Source organism: Amblyomma mixtum, chromosome 4 (assembly GCF_055824585.1).
Source record: "Amblyomma mixtum isolate Tamu chromosome 4, ASM5582458v1, whole genome shotgun sequence".
In the NCBI taxonomy this organism is placed as follows: Eukaryota; Metazoa; Arthropoda; class Arachnida; order Ixodida; family Ixodidae; genus Amblyomma; species Amblyomma mixtum.
The window spans coordinates 116,536,538-116,551,329 of NC_143015.1; the positions used below are offsets into that span (position 1 = coordinate 116,536,538).

General features: G+C 44.5%; 1 protein-coding gene across 1 annotated transcript in view; it reads right to left on the bottom strand.

Annotated features, from left to right (window-relative positions):
- The window catches only part of LOC149348024 (DNA-dependent protein kinase catalytic subunit-like), a 135,063-nt gene that overhangs the window by 49,589 nt on the left and 70,682 nt on the right, over positions 1–14,792 (bottom strand). Inside the window, exons 48-55 of the mRNA XM_089587872.1 lie at positions 12,805–12,864; positions 12,511–12,654; positions 11,122–11,241; positions 10,403–10,543; positions 8,628–8,785; positions 6,251–6,376; positions 5,316–5,549; positions 1,535–1,684 (exon numbers count right to left, since the gene is read on the bottom strand). Coding sequence (XP_089443998.1) covers positions 1,535–1,684; positions 5,316–5,549; positions 6,251–6,376; positions 8,628–8,785; positions 10,403–10,543; positions 11,122–11,241; positions 12,511–12,654; positions 12,805–12,864 — 1,133 coding nt within the window. The remainder of the gene's footprint in view (positions 1–1,534; positions 1,685–5,315; positions 5,550–6,250; positions 6,377–8,627; positions 8,786–10,402; positions 10,544–11,121; positions 11,242–12,510; positions 12,655–12,804; positions 12,865–14,792) is intronic.

Below are 14,792 nucleotides of genomic sequence, written 5' to 3' on the forward strand. Positions count from 1 at the left end.
TGTGCCTTACGAGAAGAAAAGCGTAACAAAGGGCCCACTGTATAAGAAAGGTAATGAAGTAGAATTTTTTGTGGGGCTAGTTGGTCCATTCTGACATGAGTGAAGCAGTGCGAAAGAAGAAGCTCGAAGGTGAAACAAAAAAGGGACAGGAAAGAGCGCCGATTTTTTCATCCAGCTGTGCCTTACGAGAAGAAACACATAACAAAGGGCCCACTGTATAAGAAAGGTAATGAAGTAGAACTTTTTGCTGGGCTAGTTGGTCCATTCTGACATAAGTGAAGCAGCGCGAAAGAAGAAGCTCGAAGGTGAAACAAAAAAGGGACAGGAAAGAGCGCCGATTTTTTCATCCAGTTGTGCCGTAGGAGAAGAAACACATAATGAAGAGCCACTGTACAAGAAAGGTAATGAAGTAGAACTTTTTGCTGGGCTAGTTGGTCCATTCTGACATAAGTGAAGCAGCGCGAAAGAAGAAGCTCGAAGGTGAAACAAAAAAGGGACAGGAAAGAGCGCCGATTTTTTCATCCAGCTGTGCCTTACGAGAAGACACACATAACAAAGGGCCCACTGTATAAGAAAGGTAATGAAGTAGAACTTTTTGCTGGGCTAGTTGGTCCATTCTGACATAAGTGAAACAGCGCGAAAGAAGAAGCCCGAAGGCAAAACAAAACTTCTTCGTTTCGCCTTCGGGCTTCTTCTTCTGCGCTGCTTCACTTATGTTTCATTTCGCCTTCGGTCTTCTTTCGCGCTGCTTCACTTATATCAGAATGGACCAACTAGCCCAGCAAAAAGTTCTACTTCGGTACCATAGTGTTCTGTAATCAAACAACCCTTGTACACAGAGATACTGCTGTGCTAGGAATGTTTGTTTTAAATGGGTTGCCAGTTTGATAAAATTAAGCACAGAGTGAAATACGATTACAGGCAATACAGCTTGTAAGCAAACAGGAAAATGTGCAATTTGAAAACAGGTTCTGCGACTCTAAAGAGCTTTTGTGCATGCCCCAAAGGGCAATACGAAGTGTCTGGTCTTCCGTAATCACGTGCTAAGATATCATACATCATGTTTTTTTAACAGCAGGTGAACCCATTCTAAGCCCTGAGTAGCCTCAATAAGCCTGACAAATGTAGATGCAAAAGTAAATTTACAAGCAATCATTACAACTGAAGCAGTGGGGTCTGCACTAGCAGTGTAAATGCCGTTGTGTGACAGATCTGTGTTGCCGGATCACGTGTCGTTCGTGCGGTGATGTAATGAGTTATGAGACAGCAGCAACTTTCCTGGAACCCACAAACTTGGCGGTGGGGTCACTGCCCTCCTCTCTTCTTGCCCCTCTTCACTTTCCTCCTTTCCACCCCCCTACACTCAGCTGTGCTGTTCACCTCTCCACTCTCCTCAAGCTTCACACGCCAACTCCAGGCTTTTGAGAAATGGTACTACTGCTAGTGCAGCAATAAGGACACCTTGCTCCAAGCTTCAAAGATAAGTGCAAGTCTAACTACAGCTGCTGCCAGATGGGATCGAGCAGGAACGCACCCGTGAGCAAGCAGGTCGACAAAGCCGAGCCCCTCCAATTTCTGAACAGGTTGCTCCACCTGGGTGCAGGCGACAGAGATGACTTCCAAGATGGCCACCTTGAAGCTGGCCAGAGCTCGCGGCAGCTGCAGCATCATGGTCTCGATAAACCTGAGACAAGAAAGAAGAGATGACAGAGAGTGAGACAAGGAACAGAAACCGGTGTTCAAAGGTGGAGAAGTCCAAGAATTTTTCTGCAATGTTAGCAGGCTTCTGTGAGTAGAACAAACTGATCCATAACATCTCAGAGCCAACTGAACTGGAACAATACTTTTTGTCACGTTTTTTTTTAGACAATTAATTATGTTTGATTTTTCTTCTTTTTTTTTGTCAAATGTAGACTTAATAGCGCAGAAAAGGTATGGACAAAGAAAACAAGAGGACACAACACTTATGTCATCGTGCCCTTTTCTATGTCTGTGCCTTTTCTGCATTACTTCGTCTACCAGAGTCACGACATCCAACTTCGCAGATGAAGAAGGTTGAAGTTGAAGCCACCAAAAGCATCTTGAATAGATTTTTAGCCCGTCCCATGCCAAGCTGACAGCATGGCTGAGAAAAGAAGGTATGGAGAGCAAGATATTAAAACTAAATAGAAAATAAAAATAAATTGCATCCATTAAAAGAAGGTTTAAATCACAAAATTAAATTTATGATTTAAAATTACAATTAAATTAAATTACAATTAAACAGATACAAAACACGTACACATTACTTCTTTCAATGGAAGAGTTTATGAAGCCACGGAATGTGATTAACAAACAATGATTCTATCTAGTGCGCAGCACAGGGATAACCTCATAAAAAAAAAGGAAAAAGTGGAATGCATGAAACAAAAGAAATGAAATACGAAAGCTGTATCAACTTTCAATGGGAAGAAATGAACACAGATCATGCAAAAATTAATATTAAAATTTGGACAGAAGTGAGTTATGAAGTAGATGTGACTACAGTAGAACCCCTCTATAGTAAAGTAGCTCAGAACAGCAAAAATCTTTACTCTATCTGGGTCTTTACTATATCAATTGTTGGTGATAGCATGGCTCTCTCTGGCTACTTACTAAGCGCAAAGTGTTGGTTTATTAAACAAACACTCAGAAATACCTTATATCCTGGTCTTATCATCCTTTTATGTGATAATTATTTATTATTAGTTATCCCACGATGTTTTCGACATGATTTACGTCTTGTGAAAGTACCACATTTACATGAATACAACGTGTCTACAAAAATAAAGCGAGCTTGACTCCATGTTTATGGTTTATGGTTTATGGTTTATGAAGGTTTAAGGTCCCAAAGCAACTCAGGTTATGAGGGATGCCGTAGTGAAGGGCTCCGGAAATTTCAACCATCTATGATTCTTTAACATGCGCTGAAATTGCAGAGTACACAGGCCTCTAGAATTTCGCCTCCATCAAAATTCGACCGCCCTGACTGGGAGTTTGATTCCAAGTGAAAACCAAAGGTTTTCGTGATCACAGCGTCATCTTCTGTAGCTTCAGTGTCATTTAAGAGGCAGTAGTTAAGAAACCGCGCAACAAAGTCGAGCGCAAAACCCTCTACGCAGTTCCACCGCGCCTCCGCTTCTTGCTGCTCTTTCGTTCCCTTTTCTGCTCCTCAATGAGCGACCCGCGCCACCTTGTTTCTATATTCATAGCCAGCTTTACTTTTATGCGAAGCATATTACTAGAGCTACACTACAGCCCGTCGAGCGCGGCGGTGGAGCTACCATTGACCTTTAGCGTGACCACGTGACACCACGTAACAACATGACGTCACAGCAGAGGAGAGATGGGCTGCCGGCTCGCGCGGTCGGCCGCGGCGGTGGAGGCTCCTTATCAGAGGCGCGGCGGCTGACCACGTGACAACATGACGTCACAGCAGATGAGAGATGGGCTGCCGGCTCGCGCAGTCGGCCGCGGCGGTGGAGGCTCCACATCAGAGGCGCTGCAGCTGACCACGTGACGCTACAGCAGCGGTATAAAGCTGAGCTTGCCTCGCTCTCCGGGCACTTACGAGGCGGCCAGGTGTTGGGATGCCGCCTAGAAGCAGGGCTGATTTGAACGAGAAGCGAAAGCTTCAGCGTGCCACAGAGACCGATGAAAAGCGGGATGAACGTCAACCAAGGAAAGTCATGTATTACCAAGCCTAGCCATCAATATGCTTCGCATCTGACTAGGCTTAACCTTAGCTAAGCCTCAGCCATTTTTTCGTGCGCGGCGCGCTTTGCCTCACGGCTTCAAGGTCTTCAAAAAGTTGGCTTCTCCTCGCGGCGACGTAGCTTGGTGGTGAAGCCGCCTCGAAAAGAGCATTTGGTATCTCTTTGCCTCGCGATTCCAGACTTCGCGCGTGCCGCGATATCATATCCCGGAAAGCACATTGCCACAGCACAACGCTCTTTACTGTAGCTGTTCTTTCAAAAAATCTTTACTACAAGCGAAAAAAAAAAAATGTACAGTGGTCTATGAAAGGCGAAATCAGACCGCAGCTTCACTTTACTATATCCGAGTTTTTATTATAACCGACTTTACTATAGCCGGTTTCTACTGTATCTGAATAAGACAAATTACAAAATGACAAAATGTCAGCACTTCGGGCACAGTGAATTGCACACTGGATCAGTGCTTCTCCTGGCTAAACTGCTGCCTTATTTGCAGTTAAACTTCACACACTTGCAGCATTTGCCAGAAAGGTTTACAGTAGTACTAGGTTTCGCTGTAATACTTTGTCACACTGTACCAGATAAATATACAAAATACATATGAATACTGCCATCTGATGGTAAGAAGGTTATAACTGTGCAAGGTTGTTTTCAATGGTTGTTCACAGTAACCAATGCTCTCAGCATTTCTTCTATTATAAAATTCTTTTCTTTTTTACCCTGCATCCCTGCAAGTGACATACAGCTATGTATTCACTGTGAAAAATAAAATGTTAACAGGGCTACAGCATGCATTTAGTTCAGTGAAACAACGATGAAATGCAGTCTTCTCTGGCTTAGGTTCAGGGAACAAACATGATTAACGACCTCAACCTCTTAATGATATGCTGCAGCAGTGAAGCATGTTTTATGCCAGTGACTAGAACAAAGAGCTACCACACAAAGACAAAACAACACATTTCAGCTTTCATACTTTCCTACTGTTAAATCACGAAGCAAGTAAAACTTAACAGATTGCCATCCTCTTGAAATTATTGCTCAAGATCTACCTTACAGCTTTAACCATCTATTTCCCATCTATTGCCACGTATCATTGTAGCATCCGTTCGTTCGCACAAGGCCGCAGAAAAGGGGTGTTGTCATTTTTGTTCGTGACGCGAGAAGCGACCGGTCTAATCTCGATTGTTCACAGCCATGAACAGCTGCATCTACGCGTTTCCAGATTACTCTAGATGATCTCGGCCTGTTATCTCGAAGTTTCCTTGCCGGCTTTAAATTGAACGGTGCCGCGAGCAGCGGGCATTCGTAGTTCAACGATTGACGAGCACGCTTGTTGCTTACGTCGCCACCGAGTGATTCAGTTCTTTTGCGGGCACAAGTCAGGCCAAATAAAGAGCTTCGTTTGCAAGACTTTCTGGTGTCTTCCTGACCGCTGGACTGCCGTCACTACAACTTGACACTATGATGAGCCACAAAACAAGTAAAAATGCTAAAAGCAAGCACCACAGCTAATACAGCACCTCATTTACACACCACCTAATCTAGCACATACACACACACTGAAAAACTGCAAAGCTTTACCTCTGAGCGAATGGCTCGTAGAAGCGGCAAATGTGGTGCAGGCACAACACGTACTGGTCCCGTTGGCACATCCGCAAGATGCCATTCAGGTGCGACTCGACCGAGCTCTCAAATGCTGCATCCACACCCATGCCCTCGTTCATCTTGCGGAAGGTCAACCCAATGACATCCGCCACGGACGTGTACGAGGGTCGATGCTTGCAGGCCAGCAGCTTTGTCAAGTGGTCTAGGATTCTGGCAACAGAGGTTAAGGAAGAGGCAAATTACATAAGGTTTCGCATAGTTATTGCAAGACTCCACAAAGCTGTGCAATCATAAACAAGCCTTGTTAGGGGTAAACTAGTCACGCCATTTTCTGCAGCTCTGGCTATTAGGAATCTGACGCCCTCAGAACGACTATGACTTATTTCGCTCATGTGGGTCTTCACAAATAACTTCACATATAAACTAGCTACACAAACTAAGAACCAAACCTGCAGCAAGCAAAGCTCTGATTTTTGTTCAAAAATACATGTTACCACTGCTATAAAATACATATTCTGGATCATACGCTAATGGTAAGAATGTGACCACCGCACTACAGAAACAGAAGACTGCTGACAAACCATGGTCGCACAGTTTGTTGCTTGAGTTTAACTATGGGCAGTGTTCTAAGTCGTATGAATACCTGACACTATACTGTAACTCCAAGATTCCTTCAACCATAATACCCAGCTGCTGCCTCAAAAAATATACATGTAACTGAACTCAGCATGCCAGCCAAACATTTTGAAGAAACAAGTACGATAAATGTTGACATTTTGGTCTCACCATAAAATGACTGTGTGCTACCTATGTGCCTATAAGCATTTTCTCGAGCTAAACTTAATGAGCAAAATAGAATAGCAATATGAAAAAAAGTGCACCCCCCCCCCCCTAATTTCATTCTAGATCACCTGTTCAATGTGTTGTCCGATGCATCAAAATCAACGAGGTCATTCGTGACAAAAATTCCAAACAGCAGAACGCCTTTCACATCCTTGCTGTCCAGTGAGACCTCTTCTATCAACCTCAGAATGGCACTGGAAAAAAAAAAAATAATAAAATAATTTTTTCAGCATGCGACACAGTAAAACTGTCGTAAATTCAAAGTCACTGGGACCCCGAAAAAAATTCGAATAAAGCAAGTCTTCAAATTAACTGAGCACAGAAAAGAAATAAGACCCAAGCAAGTAATTTTGCTACAGCAAAGCGCCACCATCATTGAATGAACCGTGCGATTACTTAAGCTATCAGAGATGCTAGTAACCTAAACCATTAACCACGGCATACTATGCAAAGAAACGGCGCAGGCCGATGTAGCGCGCACTCAGCCTACCGTGAGCATAGAGCAAGACTGGTTGTGCCGCGGCACATGCACCGACGCTACTGGGGATGACAGGTGCTTTGATCAATGCCAGCACCTCTAATATACCTTTGCTTGAAGAAGTGCTGAGAGAACATTACACTGAAACCCGGCATCCCCTGCTCCGTTGCAGTTAATCACGTCTTCTCCTCTGCAGGCGTGCACTTTGGCAGTCTGCGCGCTTACCACGGAGCCGTTTATATGCTAGGAGTACTGGGACTACAGCGCTTTGCATATCAAGCATTGTTTTGCAGCGCAACCTCGTGGCTCCAAAGGGCTCTTGCTTTCCTGGGTTTGCGAAGAAATTGGGATCGAGCGCCCCCACAAAGCATCCCGGATCATTGAATTAACCGGGCTGGTGCAGGCCACCAGTTCGAACTTTCTATTAAAATTTTCATTAGAATTTACCGGACAGCCGAAAACCTTTTAATTATAGAAGCTTTGAATTAACTGAGTTCAAATTTCTTTTGTAGTTCTTGGCATGAACGGCAGGAAAAGAGAATGATTAGATGCCCCACAAAACCAGCACACAATTACTCTTCTTTATCTCATGAATTAACGATGAACAAAAATTAAGAGAGCGTTAAGCCTGCGTAAGCATGACCAAATTTACAAACATGACCAAACATGACCAAATTTAAAGACTCCGAGGGTTTGGTGAACCCTGAAGATGAATTCCAAGAGTGCTTCACACTTAAAATGGGGGCCCCGAAGCACCTCTCACTAGAGCTTTTCTTTGGTATTGGGGCTCTCTCTTTTGAGTCTCCTAGTGTGCTAGAGGATTGAACTGAGTACAGGGGCGCATAGAGAGCAACATGTGTGATGCCCTGGTGCTAAGCAAATATGAATGCACCAAAACCACTTTTTTTAAAATAAGGCCAACCAGCAAAAAATGCATGCACATGGACAACAACAAATGGAACATGGAACTGAATCTAGAAGGCTATCAGTGGAACAGGCACAAACTCTAGTGCACATTCTCTCGTTCTCTGTTGATGAGTTTGTGAATTTTTTTATTTTTGCTGGTTTACCCACTGCAATAATGCATCAATTAGGCCAGCTCACAAAAACTACTGCTATGCTATGTTGTTTTACTGCGTAATGAGTGCCATTAAGTGAAAACGCTGGCGTGTGTCTCTGCGTGGCCCCCAAGTGAAGCCTCCAGCAAGTGCATCAAGCTGACCACTAGCTGAGCTCAAGAACTGCACCCCAGTGAAAGATGAGAGAGAAAAGCTGCATCAGTGGAGGCAGAGGGGAGAGCACAGTGATGCCGCCAATCGAGCAGCGAGTGTGGAGAGAAAGGAAGCCGCACTGAAAGCAAGTATTCATCAACGGATCATGTGACCAAGCGTGCAACATCGGCTGATCCAATGTGTCCTTACCAAGCAACAAATGTAAAAGCATAAAAAAATAATAACCAAGCCATAAAAGCCAGTGAAAACGAAATTAACAGGCGCAATGGGATATGGGAAAAGGCCTAGTGGTTTGACTAAGAGCCTCTCATGCAGGAGGTGCGGGATTCAATCCCCAGTGCCGGTGGGTATTCACTGGTGATGCAATGCGTACAAGCTTTCCCCTGGCCTAGCGCTTGGCTCGTCTGGGATGGAATATAGGTCTTTGACCACACCATTAGTAGACCAAAAATACCTTGTGCTATGGTGTTCTTTGGACACAGCTGCCCTTGCACCATTAAAACTCATCATCATCATCATCATCATTAGAATTTCCTCTCTGTTGAGGTGGATATCCAAACATTGGTAGTATTTCACCTTCAGCGACTACACTGAGGCCATCCAAATGGAATGGAAGAGGTGAAGAATGATGGCAACAACCAAAAATTGCACAGGAAAGGAATGACAGCAGTGTTTAAAACCTCCCTGATGAGTTTTTTTTTTCAGACTAATAAACATGGAAGAGTGGGTACTAACTTTTCAGGAAAATGCAGCTGTTTCTTCCAAGTCCCGACCCAGGCTTGAACCAGCTCCAGCTGGCTCCGAAGGATGTCCCGCCTCTCGTGCCCACAGTGGTCAACCAGGAAATTCAGCACCGCCTGCACTTGCCTGCCAACTCCCAGGCTTTCAAGGCCCTGGATTTGAGAGAAATTGCAGCACTTTGATAGCCGCCCTCAGTTGACAGACATGTGTCAATGTGGCAAAAACTGCCTGTGTGCGTAGTTTACCGGCAACTTGACATTAAAGAACTCTGACGGGGTTCCTTTGCCTGGTTCTATCGAGCAGCTTTCAAGGAAAATAATGATATACCAATAAGAGACCAACATAACATGAACATCATAATCACATACCAAACTGAAATCGCAGCTACTGCATTTGTCACAGCTATTTTAGTCTTTTGACTCAACACCAGGATGACCATTGGAGCCAAGCAGATGTTAAATAAGTCACTATGCTGATTCACGTAAGCCATGTTGAACAGAACCTAAAGGTTTTGATGCATTTTATGTCACACTAAAAACTGAAAAAAACTAGGATTTCACATTAGGATCAAAACCCAGCTAGGGTTCCCACTGCTGCCTTTTGCCTCATTCGCCTGACAGGCTGGATTATCTGATTAGAACCTTTTGTGCCTAAATGAAGAGCCTTTAGTCATTTGAAATAAGGTTCTTGATTTTGGCGATACTGAACGGAAACTTAAGTTTTTTCAGGTAGCCATACTTACAGATTAATAATTTCATAATCACGCATAATCACGCATAATCACACATAATCACGCATGAAACTGCTTTTTTCTCTTATTTTCATTACATTGAGTACTTGATTTTCTTCAAGCACTAAACATAATGGCAACATGCAAGCACTCTTCCACAACCTTTATATCCACTGCTTCACACAGATACATTAAACCCAGATACAGCAAGACAAAAAGAGAGAAAACAATACCGGGTTCAGCATCAAAACCATTTAGTGATGCATATATGGCTGGCACAGTGCGTGGCAGTGCATTGTTTGTTAGTTCATCATTGTGGGAGCCGAACTTCAGTTAAAACCCCGAAGCACAAAAAACACATCCATCTAAAAACGGCGCACAGAAAAAACACGCAGAACACAGGGAGAACGGACAGGACAAGAGCGCACTAGCAACTGAAGCTTGGTCGAAAAACACTTCTCACTCGGTAAGCATGCGCCAGGAAATTCAGCACGTGTGAACAAGATAAAAACCCAAATAAAAACATGACGTTGCTGTACAAACGGACTAAACAACGATAAAAATTTAAAAAAAAAATAAGTAAGACAAGAATAAAGACAAGAACCTGAACCCCCCGGGATGACCGAAGCACCTAAACAGCACATGCGAAAGGTGAAACCTGCATGAGGCGAAACCTGTTTTCATGCAGGTTTCGCCTTTCGCATGTGCTGTTTAGGTGCTTCGGTCATCCCGGGGGATTTAGGTTCTTGTCTTTATTCTTGTCTTACGTATTTTTAAAAAAAATTTTTATCTTTGTTTAGTCCGTTTGTACAGCAACGTCATGTTTTTATTTGGGTTTTTATCTTGTTCACACGTGCTGAATTTCCTGGCGCATGCTTACCGAGTGAGAAGTGTTTTTCGACCAAGCTTCAGTTGCTAGTGCGCTCTTGTCCTGTCCGTTCTCCCTGTGTTCTGCGTGTTTTTTCTGTGCACCGTTTTTAGATGGATCGATACCAACTAGCCCAACTTTCTGCTTTACTGAACAAAAAACACAACATACCTTTGCATCAAGGTCAGCCGTCCAAATCAGCACGGTCACAATCATGTCAGTAATGAAAGCATCCAGCTCAGACCCGAATTTTTCCTGCCCCAAGACATCGAGAATGACTGGAACCAGGTGGTGCAGGTAGACCTTGAGGACCTGCGTAAGGGCACAGGAAGAGCACCATCTTGAGGACTTCACACGATGCAGGCGCTCACCGCGTCTTCCTATGCACTGGTCTCACACAAAAGCATTGAGCTAGACTTAGCATAGTGCCATTCCCGGCCGAAACCGTGATCTACTTCTATGGAGAGATCACAAGGTTCATGAGATTGCCCTGAGGACGTCAGGTAATGCCAAGTGCTGGCCAACTCCTTGCACATCTGCCGCGTTAAGACTATCCAGCGTGTACACACTGGCAATGCATGGAAATGGATAGCGGCAGCAGCCGCAAGCCGTGCTGAGCTAAATCTCTACTGAGACAGAATAGGCTAGCACTAGTCAAGACTCCCGTGGGGCAGCTAGTACTTTGCCTGCAAGCATCACTTTATGATAACTGCTTCATGATAACGTACAAGATGATAAACATCAGATTAGAAGCTGTAAAGTATTTCGGCAATCAACTTATGGCAGGCGCATCTAAAGTCAAGCTTCGAACGTCCGGTCACAGGAGATGCCAAGATTCTGAGAGGGAGCACTGCGATCGGTATGATTAAGAGACTGGGAAGTCAACTGACCTCTGCACAGTTGACGATCACACGGCAGAGGAAGCGGAGGGCGTTTGGCTTTGTGTGCTCCCCGGTAATGGCCCCCGTGATGGTGCTCAGCCATTTTGGCACCGGACTGGATTTGGCTTCCTGAAAGACAGTGGTGCGACTGACAAGATGCACAGCAGAGAGCGAAAGCTGGCACATGATGTGACCTCGAGTGACCAGATCAGTGACAGAGGAAAGCTGTTGCCAGAAGCGGGCATTATAAGTGGCTTGTTACGAAAGCAGACTCCGAAAGAGCAGTTGCCGCGGGTATGCCGATTCTACTTGTACTGTCTTCTATCTTTTCCACTATCTGCTTTCCGATTGTGAGCCAACTAGCACAGGCAGCATAGCACACTTTCTGTTGTGGTGTGCTTGTTTTCCATCTGGATTTTGTCTGGTCCTGTGCATTCACTCCGTCTCGCGTGTGGGACAGTGCAGCAGTACAGCCTTTCAAACAATAAGCCCACTTAATAGTGGCTGCTGTGCTGCTGTTAGTGCTGTTGTTAGTGTTGTGCTGTTGTTAGTGCTGTGTTGTTGTAAGTGTTGTTAGTGCCCAGCGGTGGCATTACATTAATCATGATTCGCAGTGATGTGATCATGCAGAAGCATCAAAAAGTGTAGAATACTATCAGCCCTTTCGTTAAGGTGCTTCGTGAAAGAGAAGTTGAAATAAGTTCATTTTTCTCTAATTCTTTTTTCTGACATCAGAGGAATTATACCGTATTTACTCCGTAATGGACCCACTTTTTTCTTTCCAGAAAAGCTGACATCAGTTTGGGCGGAGTGTTCATTACGTGAGAGCAAAAAATTTCAACGTATTTTTTTTGCGAGTCGGAATTTCATATCATATGTCCACCTGCCTGCCCATCTGTCGCCCATCTATCATCAACAAAAGCACACGGTAGTAGAGTTTGAGCATGAAAGTTAACGCTTAAAAAAAAGTAAATTCTTCAAGACAGAAAAGCGGAGATGAGTTCATTACGCGAGTAAATACGGTACTTGAAATTCAAAAAAATCTGTTCTAGATATTTGTTGAGCCTTAGGAGGTAAGATTATCACTGAAGCACACCACAAAGAATTACAATGCAGCTCCTAACACAGTGCGAACATCAAATCACATCACATCACAGTGCTGGTCTGGAAACAAAAAAAAAAAAAAATGCAATCAACGTTGACTGATCTGTTCAGAAATGTGTAATTCATGTACTCTCTAATCAAACCTATCACTACTCTGGGCTGATTTTGCAGCAAAAAAGCTTCTGCTTCAATAAAATTTTCCCAAATCCCATGAATTTTGCTGTAGCAAGGATTAACACTATAGTAAGCAAAGATGTAGCGGTGCCCCGCATCTACACCAGACAAAAACCTCACCTCAACTGTCTTGCAGACAATGCCAACACTGGCCATGTGCCCCAAAACAGAGCAGACGGCAGCCATGCATTCGTGCTGGTTGAGCTCATCTTCTTCAAGGTCGACCACTTTGAACCTGCGGAAGATTGACTTGCCATCTTCGGGCTAGAAAAGTGCCAAAAGCAAATGACTTAGTCATCTACAAGTAAACACGAAGCAAAAAGGGAAACGCTACCAGTGAACATTACTAAGGAATGATGGATCAGACCAGGGAGCGATCAATAAATCAATCAGAAATGTGGACAGACTGCTTACCGCCTCCTTTCCACTAGAATCTGTAGATGACTTGCTTTGTTCGTCAACATCCCAGAGTGCCTGCAGTGAACAAATGGTATAAACTTTTGCACGCATTTTCAGGGCAACTGCATGGAATTGAAAACAGGAGAAAATGCAAACATGCACAAAACGCAAAATGCTCACTGAAGTAGCTCGGTCTAACGTCTCCAACAAAATGCCGACTGCTAACGCAGAAAGCCTAAACCCCTTCTTGTGATGACAATGACAGTGAGCTGGTCCCAAGTGCGCTCTCAGTTTTGTTTCCTATAGTTATGCACATGCCATTTTCCAAGGCTCAATGTTTATAAAAAAGTGCTCACTGGGTAAATGTGGTGATTGCTTTTGCATAACAGTGCACAAAGAGAGCCAACTGTGCAAATTTCTTGTACACAGTTCACCACATGTCCCCAACTAGATGTCACCAGAAATTAAGAGTGTACAATAGAACACAAATAGAAAGTACAAATTTGGCTATTGCTCGTACATTGAGTCATAATCTTCGCTGATATTTTAGTGAATGTACAGTAGAACACCGTTCATACGCTTTTCACCGGACCGGGAAAAAAAAACGTAACAGCCGGGAAAACGCAACAGTGAGGAAAGCACCAAAAAATAATGAAAACAGTGCAGCTTTGACTTGAAACAATTTGTTTCCGCAAATTGACCCTAGGACTTTAAAAAATCGAGAATGGTGGATTGCAGTTTCTTTCGCTCGCTGGAAAGAACAACGCGTTTCTCAATACCAAAGGCCGCATTGCTGTCAGCGTTGCTTTGTGGTGCGGCCATACTGCACGCAGCAGGGCTGTGCAGTTCACGCGCTCACTGCAGTCCATGCTGAAGCGACGTTGTGCACAGCGTCAAGCACTGAAATGTTCGCAGGCTGCTCGCCGCGCTGCTCCGCGTAGGCCGTCCTGACTGCCTGTCGACTGCGTTTAGTACGTCCAGCTTTTCCTCAAGGGGAAGCGCCTTCCGCTTACGCAACGCTATCACGCCATCAAAGCACGATAAAGATGTTGCGACTGAGAGAAGGATGAAAAGGAAATTGCACGGGCCTGCCTACTGGCTCCAGCCGAGCCACCACCGCTGTCACTTGCAGATAGAGGAGAGTTAAAAGATAAAAATAAAGAGTGAAAGAAAAGAAAAGACGCGTGTCGCAACAACTGCGTCTGCCGAAGCGTACGCTGGATGAGAAAAACAGATAAGCGCCCACAGCCGCGCCTCCTCGTCACTACCTCCCACGATAAAGATCGCGGCATTCGGCGTTCGCGAGGCAGATAGCCATCTAGTGGCGGCCTCTCCAACTCGCGTGCGGCTTCTTGCAGCCAGTTCCGTAGCCAAGCCTGGCCAAGACTTGTCAAAAATCAAAATGCCGGTTGGCGCGCAATGCCCGGGCGGGTTCGGGGAGCCCGGTTGCGACGTATCATGCGGGATCGTTTCCTCGGCTACGACGTAACAGCGGGGTTCCCAATACATTGGATCCTATGGAAGCTATGCCGGGACCGGATGAAAACGACGTAACAGCCGGGAAAACGCAGCAGTGAGGAACGTAACAGCGGGGTTCTACTGTACAAGTGATACCCTAGATGACCGAGCATTTGTCGCTGGATGCTTAGAATGGCATTAACAACCTAAAGGAAAGATATCAAGGTATAAAAGAATAAAAGCGCTTCTGCCAGAATGGGAAGAAACGTGGATTAGTTACATAAATACGCACAAACAAACAAAAATATTTCCAACCTCCTCACACACACACAGACAAGCAGTGCGAGCCATGTTTAAAATTGAAGTACAGTGCCTAATGCACATGAGACAACTAGTTACCCATCAGTGCGGAATCATAAATTTCAGCATACAACAGGGCACATCAACTGCACATATGTTGCTGCACTTCATTCATTTATATTTCATTATGCTCTGATAGTACCTGAGAGGCCTTGTACAACAAACACCTCGAATCTGATAGCCCA